Source organism: Chanodichthys erythropterus, chromosome 15, assembly GCF_024489055.1.
Source record: "Chanodichthys erythropterus isolate Z2021 chromosome 15, ASM2448905v1, whole genome shotgun sequence".
Classification (NCBI taxonomy): Eukaryota; Metazoa; Chordata; class Actinopteri; order Cypriniformes; family Xenocyprididae; genus Chanodichthys; species Chanodichthys erythropterus.
This window is the reverse complement of record NC_090235.1, coordinates 23021775-23045065: the sequence shown is the minus strand read 5'-3', so window position 1 is coordinate 23045065 and position 23291 is coordinate 23021775. Positions and strand designations below refer to the sequence as shown.

General features: G+C 40.1%; 1 protein-coding gene across 1 annotated transcript in view; it reads left to right on the top strand.

Annotated features, from left to right (window-relative positions):
* The first annotated feature begins 11366 nt into the window (after window positions 1-11366).
* thsd7aa (thrombospondin, type I, domain containing 7Aa) overlaps window positions 11367-23291 on the top strand; it is a 132835-nt gene continuing 120910 nt past the window's right edge. The window contains exon 1 of the mRNA XM_067411674.1: window positions 11367-11628. Coding sequence (XP_067267775.1) covers window positions 11478-11628 — 151 coding nt within the window. The 5' untranslated portion in view covers window positions 11367-11477. The remainder of the gene's footprint in view (window positions 11629-23291) is intronic.

The following is a 23291-nucleotide window of genomic DNA, read 5'->3' as shown; positions in this document are numbered from 1 at the left end:
ACATCATGTAGACAAGGTCATTAAAGAACAAATCAATTGATCACACATACTGACACACACACATAAATGAGGAGTTCGGCCCGACTTGTTAAAAGAACGAGTATAAAACATCAGAAGTCACATTCTCTTGTGTCCCAAGCTGGTCAATATCTAACCTTGGTAATTTACATATCCATCCAATTTGAGCCGAAAACTCATTTGAAATTAACCTAGCACATGCCCGATAATCATTTTACTGCATGATGATTTTTCTAAAAGAAAACCAATCTCCATGGAGATCGCATTGTGTGTCGGTGGGCCGAAAATATTTCATTAGGTGGGTGAGCAGCAGCTGATTGTGTGAAATTCACATCGGTGCTTGCAGGGGTGAGCGGCTTGAAGCAGTCCCCCCTTTATTTGTTTAGTTTCACCTCCCTGAGGGCCAGCCTTATGCTCTCGAAAGATGAACGGGTGGAAAACCCGTTTGATGGCTGTGCCCCATCTAAAACCCCCACCCACCCCCGCCCTCGCCATTTATATTCTGAGCAAAGTGGGGTTTTGGGGGGGCTGTCCCCTGATGCCTTTGTTCCCAGCCTGGTTATATGCTTGGACTCAGTGAGGCGGAAGACAATGGAAACGTGGTGGGCTCAGCTCGACTCCGGTTCTGAGGAAACCAGGGGTGTGCCTGACTGAACTCATTTCAGGCTTGATTTGCCCTGACAGATATGAGCTGCTTGGATTAGCATTTATGGGAGATTTTAGGTCTATTATCAAGGAAGTGCTCAGAACAATCTGTTTAAAGCTTAGGGATTGGGACGCATTACTTGTGACCTGACAGGTCTTGATGTAAAAAAACGGATGGTGTGCTCGCATTTGGATTTGTGGAGCTCAGGTTTAATACAGCAGCTCACTTTTAATGTTTAAAACTGTAATGCTAGTTGCCACACACTTGTGTTGTTTCAAACCTGACTTTCTGTCCGTACAATGAAAGTTTTATTCAGTGGGATCCAGAGTTGTTTTGGACCCAACTGACTTTCATTGTAAAGAAAAAACGCTTCTTTTGTGTTCACCAGAAAAATGTAAAGGCCCATTCACACCAAGAACGATGACTATGAAGATAAATATAATAACTAATTTGCATCCACATCAACGAGCGTTAACGTTCTGTTTATTCTAAACTCACGCACTGCGGTTTCAAAGTGTGTACAACATGCTTTTGCTGTTCTTGTTACATTTATAAGGCTTTAACCAGCAAATGTCCTCAGCATGCTATGTTTCGAGTGTATAGCTAGTGTAATCGATCTAATCTAACAGGGAATTTACCCGACAAAGTCAATATAGTGGAATAAAAACAACGCCTAGTCTTTTTCACTGCATCTTCAAAGGAAGCAAGACAACGTTGTTGAAACTAGTGCTGGATACCCGAGGTAATTTTATGTTACACTGTTTGCTAGCCTGTCATTATAATCTCATCGTTAATACTTCCCAACATTTATTCTGAGGGTATGACTGATTGTTTTCCATATGTCCATTTTCTTTAAAGTTTCCTTGAAAAGGGGATTTGACTTGTCAAACAGTGGTGGATTTTACTGGACCTCACGATTAACTTCTCCGCAATGTCGTCTGCCATTTTAAATGTGCAAGCCCTTAATTTAGAATGGATTCTGATTGGCTGTCAGTGTTTTATCGTTCAACAGTTGGAAAAAAAAAATCATTCTGAAAGTGATCCCAAAGATATTGTTTTTCTATATCGTTATCGATATAGCTTTGGTGTGGACAGTGCTATTCCTTTATATTTAGAATAATTTTTAGAATTATATCTTTATCTAGTCTTTATAATTATCATTCTTGGTATGAATGGGCCTTAAGTCAAACAGGTTTGGAATGACATGAGTGCGAGTAAACAATGACAGAAGTTTAGATTTTTAGCTATGCTTTGCTGCTAACATCTTTATTTTCAGACTACAGGCTATTTTGATGGGGAAAATCCCCTCAGGTACGTTTTAAATGGAGACGGATGCTTTGAAGAGCAAATTAACAGATTCCTCTTATGTGTTTTGTAGCTTGGCCAAAGTGTAGAGCTGTATAATTATCCCCTTAATTGAAGGCTAAACAATGCTAAACGTTTAATTGCATTAGATATTGTTCTTTTTGTTCTTGCATTTTTGTTCTCCAATTGTCTTCCCATTTTCTCTTCCAACTCTGATAACATTTGCATATTTAAATTGGATCAGCTTGGCTAGGCATGCCCCTCCCACTTCACTTGGTTGGTCCCCCACCCCTCTGTCCCCCTCCAGCTGTTCTGGAAGGTTTGAAAAATGAGTCAGACATTGAGCTCTTTCTCCAAAACAAAAACACTGGATAGGGTCTGTAGTGTACTGTGCCAAACCTGTCTGCTCCACTTAGATTTGGATGCGGCAGACTTCAAGCCAAATTACTTCACATGTACAGGCACAAATTTGTGCATTTATGGATGGATAGTTATTAGGAATGCACTGATTTTTTATTTATTTATTTTTTAAAGTTCTAGCCGATACAACATATTTATGATTATTTGTATTATGGCCATTGAAGGATTAGTTCACTTTAAAATGAAAATTACCCCAAGATTTACTCACCCTCAAGCTATCCTAGGTGTATATAACTTTCTTCTTTCTGATGAACACATTCTGAGTTATATTAATAAATATCCTGATGCATCCAAGCTTTATAATGGCAGTTAAGGGGACAAAAAGGATGAAGCTCAAGAATGTGCATTCATCCATTATAAATGTACTCCACACGGCTCTGGGGGGTTAATAAAGGCCTTCTGCTTTGGGTAAGAAAAATATCCATATTACAAGTTATAAAGTAAAATATCTAGCTTCCGCCAGACCGAAACGTACAAACTAAAATCATTCATTTTAGATGCTACAAGTGAACTTAGGCATCACAATATTTTAATATACAGTATAAAAATTTATATTTTGAGGTTTGCTAAAGATTACATTTAACAGTGTTAATAAATTATTAGTCCACTATATTTTCAAAGTTGTAAATAAAGATTTTTGGAGTAAATTTTACAAGAAAATACTATTTTATACTCAGAAATGTCATATACTTCAATGTTTTACTTGCCATTTCATTGTAATTATTTGTGAAATTTACTATCAATTTCTGAGTGAAAATTGCTTCAAAATCTTAAATTTTTTCCTTCATTGTTTTAAAACATTAACTTCAAATGTGCTTTAGATAGGGGTGTAACGTTACGCTCAGGTCACGATACGGTACGTATCTCGATACAGAATTCACGATACAATATGTATCACGATATTTTGAACACAATGAAAATGAAATTCAAATAAGGTTTATTTAAAAAAACATTAACAAATGTCAATAATTTTCCTTGTTGTACATACAAAATCACATTTCAAGGTTTAATAAAAACCTTCTGTATTCAAATTAACAGCTGAATAGTTCTGTCTGTCACTGAAAAAAAAAAAAAAAAAAGTTAAAATTAACATGAACTTAGAGTTAACAATCCTAAGGGACAGTTCACATATCACGTCTGAAAATGCATGGAAAACGCATGGAAGGCGGGGCCGCACCACTTCTCCTTCTTTCCAAAGCGCTCGGTCGTTGCAATGCAACCATGAACTGCGCTCACCAAGAGGATCATAAAGTTTCAGCAAAGGATAAAATGATTTCTAGCCCTTGCATTAGCTTTAGTATTAGATATATTTATGGAGATAAGATATAAAACCACCCTGTACAGCTATGATCAGCTGTTCGGCTGAGATTTCGAAGTTTTGTTTACGGAAAGGCCATAGCTGATCGGTTGGTTCTTGTCACACGGCCTGCGGTACGCTTGCGGCATTCTGAAAAGTTGCAAATTTTTCATCTCGATGCGCCTGGAAAACGCACCTCATGTGCGTCGCGACCGCGTTGCTTCCATATCAAGCGCGCCTGCCACATGGCTTCATTTGAAATAACTGAATTGCACGCGGAAAAGACGCAATATGTGAATGGCCCTTAACTTTTTAAAGCAAAGCATCGCAAGCATCTTGTGCTTTTCTGTGAGCACAGCTGTTGCTGTGGCACTGCGGTGAAAGAAAGCCATGACTTTTCTCACGCGACCAAGCAAGATACTGACGCGAGATCGCGAGTATCGCCATCACTCTGTGATACATATCGTAACATTTTTGCATCGCAAAATATCGTACTGCGATATATCGTTACACCCCTAGCTTTTGATGAAGATATCAATCCAGATTGATACTGTTTATTGAAAAAAAAAAAAAAAAAAAACTGTTTAACTGAACTTAACTGACATGGTACCAATATATTGTACATCTCTAATAGATTTATGTACTGTATTGATCATTACACTTTCAGTATGTCTCCACAACAATGTGAAGATCTCTTTAGTTTATGGTCCAAGTGACTGTTTTCTTCATCTGCATTGCTTAATGTTGCTTATCGCCTTGTTGTTAACCTATACACTGCCCAGTACATTGGCTCTTACCTAGTGGTCATTGAAACAACCATAATAACCATCAGCAGCAAATGTGTCCATTAGGAATGTGCAGTCTGGAGGCAGAATGTCCAAACACTTCTGTTTATTGCAGCAACCATCTTCCACACAATGCATTTCTCCCTGTATGAGGAATATTGTCTTTGTCAGGCCTATTTACGGATACGGTTTTCTATATTACTCAGTCGTGCAGCCTTGCGACGCCACCTGAGTGGTCATACATTTGATAGCCTGCCTCATCTGGAGATAAACAGTGAAATGACCAAGGAAGACCGTTTATTTTGTACAGACATTATACGTTAGATGAAGTTGTGAAGGGTGTGGACTTGGTGGGTAATGTGCTCATCAAATGCAGGTGTTTGGCATCAGTACAGGTATGTGGCACGGGCGAATCTGCAGTCACAGAGCGTCTGTCTGTTCACTTCTTGAAGAAAAGACACGACCATTAGAGTCCTGTGGGAGATACTTCACACCTGACTAGTACGCCACCACTTCTTTTGTCCTCTCTCTTAATGAGGCTTCACTGCAGACTAGTGTTGTCGATTATTCCGCTCGCTCATCCACGTGACTGCTCGCTGACTGCGGCCCAGGGCAGTGCTGGCAGGTGCACAGAGAGCTATTGCTCCATTACTCCATTGCTTCAGGGAACTTACAAACTGCAAATTGCTGTGTATTTAATGTTTTGAATAGATTTTCAAAAAAGTTGTGTACACTCAGGAGCTCTGAGCTATGAATTGTGTGATTACTGCATGAAGTCGTACAGAACAAAGTGGAGTTTTTCATATGGAAATAACAGACTGTTCATATTGAAAAAAACAGTGGCAATAGTAATACGATTAAAGTCACCAGTGTTCAATAAATCATTACATTTATTAATATTAATCAGAGTAAACAATTCTTCTTCTATCCAAGTAATAAGGTTCATAGGCTTAACTGTAGCAACTTGGCACATTAAAATATATGCTAGCGTACAGGACCCCCACAACCCCCCCAGAGCAAAGAGGCCCCTGACCTAATTATAGCATGATCCAGTTATGTTTAAATTTGAGTGAATTTTTCTGAATTATAGAAATCTACAAAGTTTATCAGATGTATATGAGTATCTTCTTTCAGACAAACACAATCGGAGATATATTTAAAAATATCCTGGCTCTTCAAAGCTTTATAATAGTAGTAAATGAGGGACGAGATTTTGAAGCCTCAAAAAATGCATCCACCCATCATAAATATAATCCATATTTCTCCAGGGGGTTAATAAAAGCCTTCTGAAGTGAAGGGAATAATTATATTTTGGTGGTCATATCAGTATCTGCCAATTAATGACTTTGTAATGTTGACTTTGTAATGGCCAGTATATTTAAGCTGATAAATTACAGCCAAATGACCAAAGAACCCCATATTATTTCTAGTTGCCCTACCAGCAGTAAATTTCTTTACTGAGCCTGTATATTTTTTTCTTTTTATCCATAGCACATTTTATTCTTATTAAATATGAACTACACTACTGTTAAAAAGTTTAGGTTTGTTAAGATTTAAAAAAAAAAAAATGTTTTAGAAAAGGTTCTTATGCTCCACAAGATTGCATTTATTTATTAAAAATACAGTAAAAACAGTAATATTTTGAAATATTATTACTATTAAAAATTTTAATTTTAATATATTTTAAAATGTAATTTATTTATGTGATGGCAAAGCTGAATTTTCAGCATCATTACTCCAGTCTTCAATGTCACATGATTCTTCAGAAATCATTTTAATATGCTGATTTAGAGCTCAAGAAACATTTCTTGTTGTTATTATTATCAAGGTTGATAACAGTTGTACTGCTTAATATTTTGTGAAAACCGTGATATTAACCATTTCTAAAAAAAAAAAAAAATAATAAAACTAACCCCAGACTTTTATCATTAATGTTATAACAAATATTGTTTATGTCTTTATTCGATATATTTGCGAGTTGATCTGGAATTTTAAGGGAATGGAGGACTGGGTATGGAGATTTTCCCTAGTCAGCACCATGCATTTTATGCTGTAACTCTTTGTTAATCTTTCCATTTTTCCACGTGGAGTGTAATTGTGCTGAGGTGGGCTAATTGTAGTGTGCAGTTCTCACACATCGTTCACGCCGTAAGCATGTTCTGCATAAGCACCTGTTTCATGATAACGTGTTTTGCTTTTGTTTGCTTAATTGTTCAGGCCTGCCAGTGTTGAATTATCGTCTGCATGATGCACACACGCTCATTGGAACATGTTCTTACACACACAATAATCAGGTAAGATCAGAGAGAAGTGCTGTGGCAGACCGTATGCCTGTACTGCCATTCATCACGCCCCACACACCGCTCACATCGCTCCTCATTAAAAGCTCCATCTCTACAAAAGCAAAGAAAAAAAACATGGCCTCTCCTACACACTTTTTCATTCTCAATTTCCCCCTGTTTTTTTTCTGCCCATCTGTCTCGTTCCCTGGTCTGTTTCCTTTCTATCCCTGTTTCTGCTACACTCTTTTGCCCTCAAAAGCTTTGCTTTGTTCCTCTCAATCTGTTCCTCCCCACCCCCGATTACCCCCCCCCCCTCCTCTCTTTAGCTGAGCTCTAGTATTAAGATACAGCAGTGGTAGATATCGGTGTCTCCCATGCTGTGCCTTAGATATGTGTGTGGCCATGTTTGCACGTGTACTTGTGTCCATGATTGAGACAGCAAGGCTTTATCACTGAGTTAAGCACTGTCTGTTTTGACTCTTTAAGGAGGCCAGCTGATTCTGTAATCCCACCCAGCTGATTGTCACTAATCAGTGTTGTCTTTGTCTCTCCGTCTTGGCATTGCCAATGTATCTCACATAAATTGGAGAAAAGAACGGATATGACCATTAACTTAACTTTGATATAGTGCTAACATTGTGACCTGCAACACTAAGGTTGCTGATTTAAACCCTAGCAAACAGAATTCACTATTAGTGTAAAAGAACAGTGTAATGTGTTACCATTGTGCACTTAATGGGCCTGGGACGTCACACAAGGCATTCAACTCTACTCTAAAATGCTTTGATTGAAATGTGCCTGCTAAATGACAAATCCGCCCACAGTGGTGTCTTGTTGTCCCTACAAATTAACTGAGTATTTACAGTATCTGGATCTGGTCCAGGTACATCAGCTCTGGCATCCGGCCACCTTAAGCTTAGCCACTATGCCCTGCAGCTCACCTGACCTTCAGAACTAAGCTTTGTCATATTTCCTAGATTTATATGTTGATTAATAGGGTTTTCATTTATTTTCTCCTTTACAAACCTTACATTATTATAGGCAGCACTTTCATGTTTCCAAACTCTTATATACCTAGATTTTTGTTATTAGAGGTTTTACGTAAAGGTAGAACTTTAAAACAAATGCATATACAATAGTATAGTGGGATAGTACAGTAGAATAGTGGGGTCCAACAAGATTAAGACCTATAGTGAAAATACATTTGCATTTTGCCTTCTTAAATCATCATCATCATCATCATCATCATCATCATCAATAGTTTAATAAATAACTTCTTTAAATTTGAGTAATTCTAAAAAAAAAAAAAGATTTAGAATTAATAGATTTTTATAATAAATTAAATATATATATATATATATATATATATATATATATATATATATATATATATATATATATATATATATATATATATATATATATATATATATATGTGTATATATGTGTATATATATGTATATATATGTATATATATGTATATATGTGTATAAAAGCCTAGTGTGCATTCATTATTTTAATGGTATTCAACACAGTCATTCCCTCACATCTCTTATGATGTATTGTGATTGTGTATGAAGTTGACATAGGCTTCCATTTTGGACCCATGCCAGGTTATATGAATGGGTGGGTGGATATGGGTATGGGTATGGGTGTGTGTGTGTGTGGGGGGTGGGGGGTGTTGGGTAGGAGGTGGTCAGAGTGCTTGCTGTCTGTTAATGCTACAGCTTGGCTAATTTGTTCCATGGTTTGCTCTCTGTGTTGGTGGTTAGCAGGGGGTGAGCATTGTCCTTCATTACCCTAATCACTGTGAAATGACTCCAACGGACATTATCCAGGCCTGAATATAACTGGGGAGTGCATATTATACATTAGGAACTGCTGTTGAGAAAGAAAGAGAGGTCTAGATAAATAATTTATTTTTGCTTGCATTGTAGAAAATTATTATAAGCTTAAATAAGATATTTAGCATTTTAGGTTTACTCAGTTTAACAAAACTGTGTTTACTAAGCTAAAAATGTATTCTTGTGTAAACATTGTAATAGAGCAACAACTAACGATTATTTTTTCTGTCGACTAATCTAACGATTATTTTTTCGATTAGTCGGCTAATCTATCAATAATTTTTATTAATTTTGTAAAATTAATTTAGTGTTCTTTTTTGATTAGCTAATGAATCCTTTGGATAACTTTACAAAAAATAAGTACAACTTTTATTTCAACTTTTTTATTATTTTTTTTTTCAACTGACTGACTTCTCATGTGATTTATGAGCTTCTACAACTTTTGACCTCCTAACTGAACTCCTTTCCACAAACTGATCGTAGAAATAAAAACAGTATGAATAAAAATGGTAACACTTTACAATAAGGTCTCATTTATTAGCATTAATGTATTAACCAACATCAACTAACAATGAGCAATATATTTGCTACAGTATTTATTAATCTTTGTTTATGTTAGTTAATAAAAAAGTCATTCATTGTTAGTTAATGATAGTTCACAGTGCATAAACTAATGTTAACAAATGAAACCTTATTGTTTGTGTTTAATAAGATTAAGAGAAAACTGTTATTCATTTTTATGGTAACACTTTACAATAAGTGTAACCATGATCGCACTCTCTCAATATTCAAAGTGCAAATAAGACCAATTTTTTCTTTGATACAGAGCTAAGAGATTGTTACAACTACACTGCCCAGCCTAAGATAGCTTTCATATTGAGAGATATCTGTATTCATCAGAAATCTTGTTTGAATGCGCCCACGCGTTTACTTTCACTTTCACGATGGCGCGTACTCTGTAAATATGGAGCGGCGGCGACCGTTATCCAACTGAATTAAATGTTTTTTATTTAAATACAAAGCAAAACGACAGTGGAGGCGTAATGTACACGTAGTGGTGGTATATTCTTTTCTAATCATCCTAACACTCTGTCATGCAATATCACGAGACTACTTTTCACCTTGGTGAGAAATCTTGTCACATTTTAATCTCGCGTCACAGTTCATCGCAGTTGTGCTGCCACGGTACGCCATCTCGGTTTTGCAAAGGGAACATAGGACCATTTTATTTGGCCTCTGTTTAAAGTATTCCCTTACTTTTGATAATCGTGGTCTAGGTTTTTGTGATAGAATAGAACTTTCTCCATTCCCAGGAGCAGAAGCCACCATTACACGAGATGAATGTAAACAATGTGACACGTCGACGCATTTCACGCACATCGACGTGTTTTTGACGCGTCGTTGCAGCACTACATTGTAAACCAACTGGCCTATTCATATTTTTGATCATTAGTATTATGTAAACACTACTACCCCCATTCTGGCAGCATATCCATTGTGGTTTTATTCAATTTGTTTTATTTTTTTAATGTCAAAACTGAGAAAAATCTGACTATTTCAAAATGTCATATATCATACACAATTTTGTTTCTCATATATGTGCATTCATTTAGCTGCACCTCCAGTTACTGCATTTTAATGAAGAGCCTCTTGACCTTATTATAAAGTATGTTGTGTCAGTACACCTTTGTGTGGGATAATTACAAATATGGAAAGCTTATCTATGTATTTTTCGCCTATCATTTCATTATTGCTGTGTGTTTGGAAATATTACTCATTTGACCTACTGCGTTTCACATATATGACAAGTAAGTAGGAATATTCAGATGCAGGGTTCATCTTTTTAAATCTCTATATAATTCTGTTTAATACAACAGCTCCCTGAATTTGGTCATCATAGATTGACAACCTAGGCTCCTAACATTTATGGAAAGTTGTGATTCTCTAGTCTGTTTCTGTAATGACTGTGGAGACAGTCTCTCATAACACTCATAACATAGCACCCCTTCTATGGTTTAAATATCATCAAGGTCAGAGTGAGCTCACATTAATTATTCATGAGGGGTTTTACTACTCTCATTTTTTGTTGTTTTTTTTTTGCCATCCTCTCTCTCTCTCTCACTCTCCCTCCCGCCACATTCGGACCCCCTCCCTTCACCTTTTCCCTTTCTCTCGCCTCACTTTCACACTCACAGCGATATCTTTCCTTTGCATCTCTTTATAGCTTTGGTCCCAGCTGGTGTAAGTGACTCTGGTGTATCTGATTCTATCAACCAATCCTAAATCAACACACACCACAATGATGCATGCGCTTCTTACCTCGACCCCCGGCATCTACCCCAGTTCCCTATTGCGTGAAGAATAGTGCAACCCTTGATAGTGGGGCAATGTGATAAAAGAGAGTGATTGCAGGTGGATTCTGGATTAGTAAAGGAGAGCGAGACTGTACAAGTGAGTGCGAGCAAGGGAGAAAAAGAGAGAGGAGGGGGGAATGGGAGGTGCTGTATCAGCCAGGCTGAGCCAGGACGCAGTAGCCGCACAAGCAGCGCGCTGAGCTGAGGGATCTATTGTTCCTCTGGCTTTTTTATTTTTTCTCCTTCACTCAGACCTCATTCTTCTCCACTGACCCAGAGAACACAGTGAAGAAGAAAGAAAAGGAGGGAAAATAGAGGAGATAGAGGAGAGAGAAAGAGAGAGAGACAAGTGGATTACCCTTTCCTGGAGGAACCGCGTGCAGAAGAGTGAGAGGGACAATAGCAGGCACACTTTCCCCTGTGCCGCATCTTCTTGTGCGTACATCTCCTGCTGAGTGTGTGTGTATCGTGCAGGTCTGTTTGGCCAGACTTGAGCCGTGTGGATCTATCTGGCCGGGCTGAAGCCATGGTGCTGGCCAGCAGGGCGGCAGGGAGAGGGGGTACTTCAGCAGGGGCTCTTGCTTCCCTCTTCAGAGTAGCTCTGCTCTTTTTTGGGCTTTGGGATGTCCAGACGCAAACAGTCACCAACACAAAACCCACCTACATCTGGCAAACAGGTATGACTGTTTTATTTAAGCACAAGTCTATGCTTAAAATTTTGAACATTGGTTAGTGTGTTTTGTTGTGTTCAGAGACAGATTTGTGATGAGAAAGGATGCTGACTTCTTGCCAGAGTCGAAATTAGATGTCCCAGTGAAAGAACCTTAATTGGATGCTACTTGTAATAGGCAACTGTTTATTTCAGTGTGCATTTAGGTTAAAGACATTTTATCTGTTAGTCTTGGCTCTTAGTTCTTGTCAGAGAATGTAAATGTATAATGTTGCTGAAGAGTGCTTGATATTTTCAGAATGTGTGGGATGGTCTTCGAATCACTAGTAACCCTCCAACACACTTTTACGAGATGTGTAGCACCCATAGTACATCCTGAAAGATAAGAGGCATGGCTGATTCTTTAAATAAAACTTAATTAGTATGATTGTACAATAATTAAGCACATGAATATCGCTTCAATGGATGTGAATAAGTAGTGAGCTTTCCAAAAGCAGCATGGCAAAAAACGTGTGAAATGCCACAAGAACAGTAATGCAAGGCTTAGTAGGTGAATATTGGAGATTTTTGAAGTACCTGTAGAGTCATGCTCTGATTTAGATAAGAGTTTGGTGGAATGTAAAGCAGCTGTCTCAGTAGGTAATGTGGAGTGTTGTCTGGTTTTGGGGTTGGTGTCTCTACACCTATCAAGGGTGCAGATTTGCCATGCATGGGACATCACCGGCAGTGGAAGTGGGGGGATGGAATAAGCTGAAGGGGGGTGAGTCTGTTTTGGGTGCATGTTGGAATGAGGAGGGGTAGGTTGAACTGGGAGGCCGAAATGGTTCCTCTGGACTGGCCACAGATCGATGGGTCATTTGGCCAGGGTCTCAGGCAGGAATGGATGGAGAAGCTCTGAATCAATGAAGAGGGTGCAGTGGGGCCACTGGTGTCCTGCTGGAGTTGATCAATGCACAGCTTCTGGGCTGGACAGGATTGGAATCCTGCAGGATCAATGGTACATTGTGAACTCTCTAGTCCAACTCAGAAGGAGCCTGATCAATGTGTGGGGTGCAAATCTGGTGAAGGTGGTCAATGGATCAGTGGTTTCAAGAAATGGGTGTAGGTTCTTTTATGAGCAGACTATAAAACATCTACTGTTTATTTGACAACTCAAATAATGTGCATTTCAATGTTGTTCTGCCTGGCATAGGTACTGTTACTTTCCTTATACTGCATCTTTACATTGCTCAACTTTTTTGTGTATAATAGCTGCCGGGAATATTGTGGTAGTGTGGTGCAGTATCCTGCCCCCACTACTGTGACTGAGTGCAGGAGATTAAACATGGAGTGAGGGAGGACAAACAGATTGGCTGAAGCAAGTTAACCTACATACAGCAGAGCCTCGCTTTTGGATTTCCCATAAATACACACATAGTAAGTCCTAAAATTGAAACCAAAGTGTTTAAGCACTTGCCCTCAGAATCTCAAGCAAGGCCAGTTCAGCAAACCTCAAGCTTTCATGGAAACAGGCAAATTCATCCCTTCCAGGTGTTGCTGTTTCCTTATGATTCACTCAGTATTTTAGTGTTTTGATCTGTGGGGAGATGGGACAAAAGCAGAAGTCTGGTCTAGTACAACAGTGTTAGCCTATCTGCAGGGCTCATATGGAAACAAATCAGTTTTTTGATAGCACAATAAATTTTGTGGCTATGACAAATGGCTCTAGCAAAATGCATCAGTACAGAAGCTGATGTTCACCAGTCAGCAGAGAGTATATTGTAGGAAGAACATTTCCTATCAATCCCCTTGGATGGTTCTGGATGAAGAAGGGTAGGAGACGCCTGAATTTGTTCTGTGGCAGCACTTTTGACACCTTTTATCATTATGCAAAACAAAATGTCTTATTTAGTTAGATGTAATAAATTTTTCATCTTGTGAGATAGAACACCTTGAAACATACAGTGTCATGACAACTCACAGTAACTTTCAGTTTTCAAAACTTCCTCCCCAGTTTTACTGAAACTTGGCTGCACAAGTGGCTTGTTCCAAAATTTCCCAGATTAATACTTAAACACCAAACATGGCCATCCATGTTTAATCATCAATAACCTTTTGGGTGGCCAGCAGGGCTGCTAATTTCACATGCAATGACGCATTTTTGAAAGGCACAGCAGCAAGAAACACTCATTTTAGACTCAGAGAGTTGAATAAAACCTGCAGGCTGTCAATAAGTTATAATTTATTTCATCCCTGAAAGATTTGACAGTGCAGTTTGTTTTTACATGTCCCTGTTTTCAGGGCTGTGAGGCTGTATTTGAAGGCTCTAGGGAGGTGTCTGGCCCAGTTTATTGCCTTATAGCTTCCAATATTACACTGTAAACAAGCACCTCTTTTTAACACCTTTGCATTTGTGAAGGGCATATTGGGATCATGACTTCATTTTGTAGTTTATTGTAAACAGTCTCAAGTTTCTCTGCTGTTGTGTACAGTGTTTCATTTAACTGTATTGCTTTCCCTTCCAGGGGTTTACCTCTGCATGGCCGTCACTATCCAGGGCCTCTATGTGGGCCATTCCCTGCCCTACAGCTGCCTGATATAACACATACACGCTGATCTTAATCGACAGGGCTGAACTCTCTCCCTGGTCAGCATTGTGCGTAGTGGTGGCGTACATGTGGGAGAAAGCTATTGAGTCAGGCAGGACCCTTCCCCCTTTCACCCCACCCACCTAGTCAGGCAGATGAGATGCCTTTTATTCCCTCTGAAAGTGTGAATCTGCCTTTACTGCCCCATTCACTAATGTCCACCCTTCTGTTTCCTTCTTTCAGCACCTTTCACCTTTCCCTTCAGCATCCTTTTCTTTAGGTTGACTTTTGACCCTGTGGTTAAAAAGGTCTTGGGAGGGCATGTCAGTGCGGGAGAACATAGGGGATGTATTGGTGGCAATAGGCCAAGTGTCAAGCGGTTAATTCAAACATTTTCGCTCAGTCAGACTTCAATACCAAAGACACCCCCTGAGGACTGCACAACAAGACTCTCTTTAGATTCTGGATCCCAGGGAAAATGCGTCCATGTGAATCTCTGCTTTCTCAGTGTGCTCCGATATGGCTAATCATGGAGAAAAATGGAGAGTAGGGAAACATATGGAAGTGTGCAAACATTCCCTAGGTGATCAAGCTGTAATTATGCCCAGCCATCAGCCTGAATTTTGCCTTGGAGCCAGAGTTAGATGCAACCATTATGAGATGGGATGAAATGGAGTTCTCTTTTGGATTCATCAAGTGCCAAATTGCTGCTGCTTGTCTGGGTACTTTACTTGAGTATGGCCCAGCTGCTCACAACAACCTGCCTGACAAGTGCCGCCCACATGAAATAGTCTGTCTCACACAAGAGCCTCGTCACAGAGCCGCTTTAGCTGTCTTTTAGTTTTTGTGCCATCATTTTCAACGCTTCTCTTCTTTAATTGTATGTGTCAATGTTCTCAGCCTTACCAGTTTGCAATAGGTCACCTCCTCCCACTGCCGTTTGTTGCTCTTAGGTTAGCATCTGTGTGCTCCCTCGCTCTTTTCTTTTTCTTTCGCCCTGAAGAGCGAGGGGAGAATCCTGATGAGTGCTCGCCAAAAGATGACAAAAGACAGACTGACAGCGTGATTTGTTCCACTTGCCCCCTTCTCTCTTTTCCTTTTTCTTTTGCTCACACATGCACGCTTGCATCGTGCACCTCATTAGTTTGCTAAGAATGGATTGCCGCCTGCCTGTGCGTGGGGGAGCGCTTGTAATTACCTGGGTTTGTGTGGCGCAAACCCTTTTTTCACATCTTAAGGCAGCTTTCTGACAGAAGATGCTGAGAAGGCAGCTTCTGCTTTTTCACTGACAAATTTGTATTCCTCAGACATTGCATTTATTTAGATAGTCTGTAACACCAAAGAAATTGATGATCTCAAAAATTAACTTAAGAACTGCGCTTTGATTTCAGATTGCAGTCAGATAAGCTTGTAGCTGATGACAGTACTAAACATATTAGCGGAACAGCACAATGTGTTCCTGATGCTTTTCACTCACTACAGCTCACGTTCTGCAAGTAGGCTGCTTAGCTTTCCTGAAACGTGCAAAGGGATTGCACTCATTATGCTAAACCGCTTTAAATCAACACCATACACTTCCTGTCCAATGCCACCTCCTAGAAGGCCTCTCTACGAATAATTTTACAAAAAAAAAGTGATTTGTGTCTTTATACTCCCACCCATGATGTCAAATACACATTTGCACTAATATTTCCTATTGAGAAAAGTTTAAGATTGTGTTTACAGTGTGTATGCCACTTGCTTACTTTCCCATCCCTTACTTTTCTCTCTTTGTCTGTATGTTATGTCGTAGACACACACTTAAGTGCCAAGCTGAGCCTAGCAGTGCCATATTTTATCGCATAGGGACTATTCTGAGGGTGATATAAATAGCAGACCGGTTAAGCCAGGCAGCAGCTGAGCTTCGGCTCTAGATCCATGCTATAGACACTAATGGGAGTGAACCTGGATGAGGTGGGAGTGAAATATGGAGAATAAACAAGAACATTTTGTTTGTCATCTTAGTTGGTTCTTTAGTGGTTCTCTAAATTTTCACAGCGCTTAGATAAACGTATTTGCGCAGATGATTGCTGCCTCACACACAATGAAACACCTGCAGCTTTTGGCATGGGTGGCACAATTTGGCACTGTAGCATAACATAAATAATACCTCTCTGATAGGTTTAGTCTTATTTTAATTATAGCTGCAAAAAAAAAAAAAGAAATTCCTTATGGATGAATGAGAATTTCTTCATTAACAATAGTCACACCCTCTTTTACGATGAGTCCATCCATCCATGTGTCTGATGTGAAAGCTGACTGTAGTAAGTGAATTTGGGCGTGAGTGGAGATTTCCTATCTGCCTAATCAGCTAACCATAATCTGACTTGACCTTTTTGTATCCAAGAAGCAATGAGATTGAATTCTAAGTTGAAGGAAGTTCAGGATAAGTATTTAGCAACTTTTCAAATATCCTTTTATTCTGCCACCCACTCAACATCTATTTTCACATCCACACACTTCTATTCTCATTTTCACCTCCTTTGCTTAACATGCTCAGGTGTCATATCTTCAATGTTTCCATTGTCAGAAGTTGTGAATGGTACCCTAATTCCGAACCGTAGGGTGGAGCTAGACTCACTGCAGAACGTTGATTGGTTGACAGAGAATCGTCACTTGCGCATGCTACAAGGGGAATGACAACACAAGTGGCACTATTTTTTTTTTAATACAGTTGAAAAACAATACAGTTTCTTCTTGTGACAAACAGCCACATGCTGAAAAGCAAGAACAAGATCTGCTGTATGTCCTCCATTGTTGTTTACTGTGTCGCTTTCTTCTTTGTGCGAGAATGACATTGATCACTACTTTCCGGCATACACCACGCCTATCAAGTAAGGGTACTGTTGGCGGTGGAAATGCAAGCCGGATCAGAGTTTACTGTACCGCTGGGTGGAAATGGGGCATTATAGTGGAGATGGGTAGGACATTGTCCCCATTACTATATATCAAGGCCGATTTTGTTCCCAGTACTTGAAATTGCTTGCAACAGTAATTTATATGACACAAAAAAAGCATCTCCATTTATTGAGCAGGAGTTTCCAGTATTTTTTGTTGTGAGTTGTGATTTTGATAAAATTTGAAGTTTTTGTGGTTGATGCAGTTTTCATCAATGGTAGAAAGCTGCCGTGTTTTCATGTACAGGCACATACCCACGCCATTCAGCAATCACAAAACAATATGTAAACAAAGGTATCCTTATTCTTAACATACATCCATTGGCATTCAGCTGTAATTTGGGTTTATTAAAAAAAGTTATATTATATTATGTTAGAGTGTATTAGATGCCGGAACCCCTCATACTCACGTTTGATAGTTAAGAGCTGATCAGTGAATGTCTCTAATAAAATACTGGAGTTGAAATTTAAGAAATGCTTACAGGTGGATCTCCATCTGAATACTATGGAATCTACTCCAGAAAATCAATTCTTTGTATTATTTTTTTTCCCTTTTTATTTGTGATGTTTTAATAACCCAGTGGAGATTCTTCTGTTTGCTCTTCTGTTGGGAGCCTAAAATAGATCTTTTTTTCTGGGAAATGAAAGAGAAAAGACAAACATTGGTGAAAAGGGAGAGAACATTTTATCCATGTCATTTTTCATGGCCAGGTCTGCAGGGCTTACTGTAAGTGAGTTACCAGGGACCCTCAATTCATCATAGTTACGCCAAGCACTCAGCCATACTCCCTGATGGAACTGCCCCCAGACTTCCGTTTTCCCACATTGCACCATTACACAATGCCTACCTACTTCGTTTGCTTCGTTGCTTGTTTTGTATTCAGCAGTTGAAAGTGTCCTGAAAGTGAAGCTCTCTTATGTAAAATTATGTAAAATGATTTCACGAGACCAGTGTGTTATGATTGTGTGAGACCGTCAGCTTCAAACAAGATACTCGAGTACAACTTGAGGATCTTGAGAGTCTCTGTGACAGTATTTCAAGTGTTTGAAATACTTCACTGAAAATTATATTGCTTTAGTCACATTGACTATGCAAGCTTCTCAATGTAATGCAGTCAGTATGTGAGTGGTTATGAGGTATGAATGAGTCTTGACAAGTAAATTTGGTGGAAAATTGGCTGAAAATGTCTGTTATTGTTTCGAAATTATTCATTTATTGAGATTTCACAGTAATCCAACCAACTCATGTTTTTTATGTATGTCGTGCCAATGCATTCGTACACGCACACACTGATTTTGTGTGGATAAAATGTTTAAATTGGATATTAAATATAATGTTAAGTCTCTAGAGAATTAAAAAGATTTCATATTTAAAGTGGGGGAGATGGAGGAAATAGTCTGTGTGACAGAAAAAGGGACTGGTTACAGTAATCTAAATGGCAAGGCTTAGACTAAGTCCAGCATTACTGATATGTGAATGCTTGATGGATTATAGATTATACTTTATTCAAAAAACATTATTTAGTGCATCCATGCAAATTATAGCCTATTGAACTATGCCCTTAATGTATACTCCGTTTGCAATGCATATCACTATGCCTTTAATAATACTGAAAACAGTTATGTCTATAAGGGGAAGTCAGTGTGCAATTTAGCTTTTTTTCCCCCCATAAGGCGTGCATGAATTTTTCCATAATATTCTCATAATCTAGTTATGCAGCATTGTGTATGATGCTATTTGGGATTGTTTACAATTGCCAATGTCTCACCCACAGCTGTGGCAGCACACAGACCCACCCATTGATGATTTATGACTCATAATTGTCCTGTTAAATATGCGTTACTGGAGTGTTTTCCACTCACAACATGGAGTAGTTGTACATCAGATAATTTTTATAGTGTTTCTAAAACATCTACCAGCAAAAAGTAGTGTTCGAAAATCACCTTTTTTTGGCTAATATTGGAGGTCTCCATTGAGCATCAAATCTCTGCATATTGCTGTTGAAGATAGTTTGTTTTATACAATTAATATTAGATTATACCTACTGTATTGTTCCAAATGTGATATCTAAGAATTTCAGAGGGTTGATGGAATTACTACACAATAGCAATTTTTTGATGATGAAATTTTCCTTTTGAGTGCCAAAGACAAAACACATGTGTGATGTCTTTGGTGTGTGTTGTGAACCGCTCCAGTGTTCGTTTGGAAGACTGAGACCCCTGAAATGGTGGGTTTAGGCCCACTTCCAAACAAACTCTGGTGCTTGTTTGACGTGCATCAGAGTTCAGATGCCAGGGTTCAGATGGCAGCGTTCACACTTAATCAAATAAACCACACTAACAGAGCTCCAGAGATTGTTTTTGGGTGTGTTCACACTTGGCATGTTTGGTTCGATTAAAACGAACTCTGGTGCAATTGCTCTGTTAGTGTGGTCCAATTGAATAAGTGTCGATGCTGCCATCCAAACCCAGTTACGCATCAAACAAGCGGACCAAGTCCGCTGAAAAGATGGGTCTTGGTCCACTTCCAAACGAACTCTGGTGTGGTTTAAATGAAATATAAATGCAACATGGACCCAAAACATGTAAACGAACAAGAAATGGGATATGTTGTCACAAGATGCAACCCTAAAAAGGAAAGAATGCTCAAGCATACCTATTTTCTATGTTGCCCATCACTGTTCGATACAGCCATTAGAACCGCTGTTTTAACTGCTTTACACATTTTATAAGCTCTTCACAAGATCTCAGCTGGTCAAAATACCATCATATGTTGGCTACACACATGCAACGAGCACATTTATCCCAGCACTCAGCATTGTTTTGGATGTTTGGTAAGTTCCGTTGTGAAATATACGTCATAAAAGCTGACCAATCAGGTTGTGAACATATCCCTATAGGTTTGGTGTTAAAAATGCCAATGTGAACGCTATAAGCGGACCAGGACTAAATGTTTTTTTTTTTTTTTTTTTTGGTCCGGACCAAACGAACCAAGCAAACCTGTCAAGTGTGAGCACACCCTTAGTACTCACTTATTACTGAATTTTAATTTATTTTGTATACATTTTAACATATTTTCTTTGAATCTGGGCAAAATAGAGCAGAAACGGTGTCCTACAGGACAATATTATTAGTCTAAGTGACACGATTTTGCTAATAACTCATTGAAATGTGTAGCTACCGCCATTATAGGGCAGCGCCATGCACCTTCTCCATCTGTTTCATTCATTCCCTCCTTTTTTGCTGTCCTCTGCAGACATCTGCCTTTCCACTTAATTTCCCCACCAGTCCTTCTGCAATCACCGCCTATTCCATATTGGATGTTGTTTTCCTGCAGATGTTGTCTGGAGAAGTTTCCAAGAAACTACTGATCTGAGACATGTTTCTGTGTCAGTTGTCAAAGAGGTGATAGAATGGGTTTAATGAAAACTGATATTCTGACAGCACTGATCTTAATAGAGAAATGCAGGGTATACGTGTACCAATGGAGGTCGATGCCCCTCTTCAAAGGTGATTCATTCTAGCCGTACAGTTTTACTGCCCAGTTGATTGTTTACAGTCAGTACTGGGAAATGGAAAGTCACCATGGGCTATACAGTACCTTTGTCTTCAAAGTGCTGTAGTTTATCTATTGAATGTCCAACAGTAGGCAAAGGCAATTGTTTTGCATTATTTTCTCTCATGCTCTTTGAACAAAAGAGCAGTCAGATGTCACTTGGAGTTTGCGTTCCTTAGCAGATCAGTCAGTGAGATTTATCACTGTACACACTGAAATGTCAAGACATTTTTATAACTGAATTACAGTTGTTGAATGAAATTTATCAAGCTCTTTTTCCTAATCAGTCATGCATACAGTGAGTTGGCTTCACTACATCCAGGAGTTTGATTGCTCAACTGTGTGTTCTACTCCCTCCTCACTTCCTCCAGAGCAGCACCGGATGATTCTCTCTAGATCCGATCATCAGCATTCAAGAAGTGTTTTTGTTTGATGAGATGTGAGCCACATTACATAGTGACAGTTTTGAAGAGTCACACATGCATACAATCTTTAGTTGTATGCTATAGTTTTCAATAATATTTTTGGGATACCTATGCCAAGTGCCATTTTCTGTAGATTTATTCAGAGTTAAAGGGTCTAATAGGAAAGGGGGGTACGAGTTTGTGAGTAGTGATTTTCAGCCACAAATGTGGCAATCTTATGTTAAAGAACACAGGTCATTAATATGTTTGATAAATGACTGATATGAGTTTAAAGTTGACCTATTATGCCCCTTTTTACGAGATTTAATATAAGTCTTAAGTGTCCCCAGAATGTGTCTGTGAAGTTTCAGCTCCGAATACCCCATGGTTCCCTTTCATGGGAACTATCGACGCTACGTCGAAACGACGTGATGGGAACCCTCTGCGCATTGCGTCGTGAAGCACCTCTGTATCCAACCAATGATGAGACGGGACGTCAGAGGCGGGTGACGTCACGGACCAGGAAGCTATAAAGCACACCCAGAACAAAGAACGCTAGCTTCTGTTGTCTTCAGTAAGCGCTATCTGTATCTTGTGTGTCTTATTTGCTGTTGTTTGTCTACCACGTTGCTGATATCTTCGTCTGAGGACAAGATTCAGTTAAAAGCACATCACTATATACATATATATATATATTTCAGTGTAGAAAACAACAATGGCGGAGAAACAAAAAGACACAGCTCAGGACAAGCAGATTTTTAGGAAGTGTGTGCATCCCTGCACTAGATTCATCTCGGGTGGGGACACACACGAGATGTGCGTTATCTGCTTGGGAGCCGAACACGCACAGGCAGCTCTCGAGGGAGCTGTCTGTGTCCACTGTGAACGGCTCACACTGAGAGTCCTGAGATCACGGCGAGCACTCTTCGAGGAGAGTGCTGCGTCCCGTGTTACCCACGGGTCTGGTCCCGCTGTTGCTGAGGCACAGCGAAGGCTGCGTTCGTGGGGTTCACAGATGGATCTGGTGGAGGGGGTTGAGACGGGCTCTGCCTCATCTCTTCCCTTACCTGCCAGACCCAGTGTCTCTTCTCCGGCGGTGGAAGCACGCTCTGCGGTTTCTTCCCCCCGGAGAGAGGCACCGGCGCTTAATATATCTTCCTCTGAGGAGGTTGATGTAGTAAGCGTCGACCCTGGTGATGAGGGACCGCCATCCTCATCACCAGCATATGAGGAGCTGCTGGAGGTAGTGACGCGGGCCGTCGATAAGCTCAAGATCGACTGGCCCGCGGAGAGAAGCGACACAAATCAAAAAGCAAACTCGATGAGCGCTTTCTCCAACCTAGGTCACTACCACAGCGTCGGGGTCTGCCGTTTTTTCACGATCTCCACACCGAGGTGTCGAGGTCGTGGAATCGCCCAGTCCAATATCGTGTTTTCAGCCCCCAAACATCCACATATAGTAATATTATGGGGCTGAAACACTACGGCTATGGGGCGATGCCTCCGGTAGAAGAGACGCTTGCGAGCTATCTCTCGCCTGAGTCGGCATCGTCCCTCAAGACCCCGACACTGCCCACTAAGCCCCTAAGAACAACATCGGGCTTGGTGGGCAAGGCTTATTCGGCGGCAGGTCAGGCGGCGGCTTGTTTACATACTATGTCAATATTACAAGCCTACCAAGCTGACCTGCTGGGGGAAATTGACGAGAGCGGGGAAGCTACATTTGAAACGGTTCAGGAAATCCGTAAAGCCACAGATCTTGCTCTCCGGGCCACCAAGGAGACGGCCAAGTCAATCGGCCGCTCTATGGCAGCCCTGGTGGCCACGGAGAGGCATCTATGGCTGAATCTATCTGACATCAAGGACAAAGATAAAAATGTCCTCTTGGATGCGCCGCTGTCTCCTGTGGGCCTGTTCGGCGATGCTATGTCATCAGTCGTCGACAGGTTCCAGGAGACACGTAAACAGTCAGCGGCCTTCCAGAGATTCCTTCCCCGCCGCATTAATCCCCCCGAGACTGCTGGGCGGGAGCAGCCTCGGCCGGTAGCCAGCTCCTCTGCTCGTAGAGAGCAACAAAAAGCCAGCGTGGCCACCCGTGCTCCCCCGCAAAAAGCTTGGGGACCGGGGCGGTCAACGCAGGCAAGGCCTTCCAGAGGTAGAACGGATCTGAGGACCGTTATTATCTCTCGGAAGGCCTCGAAGAAATC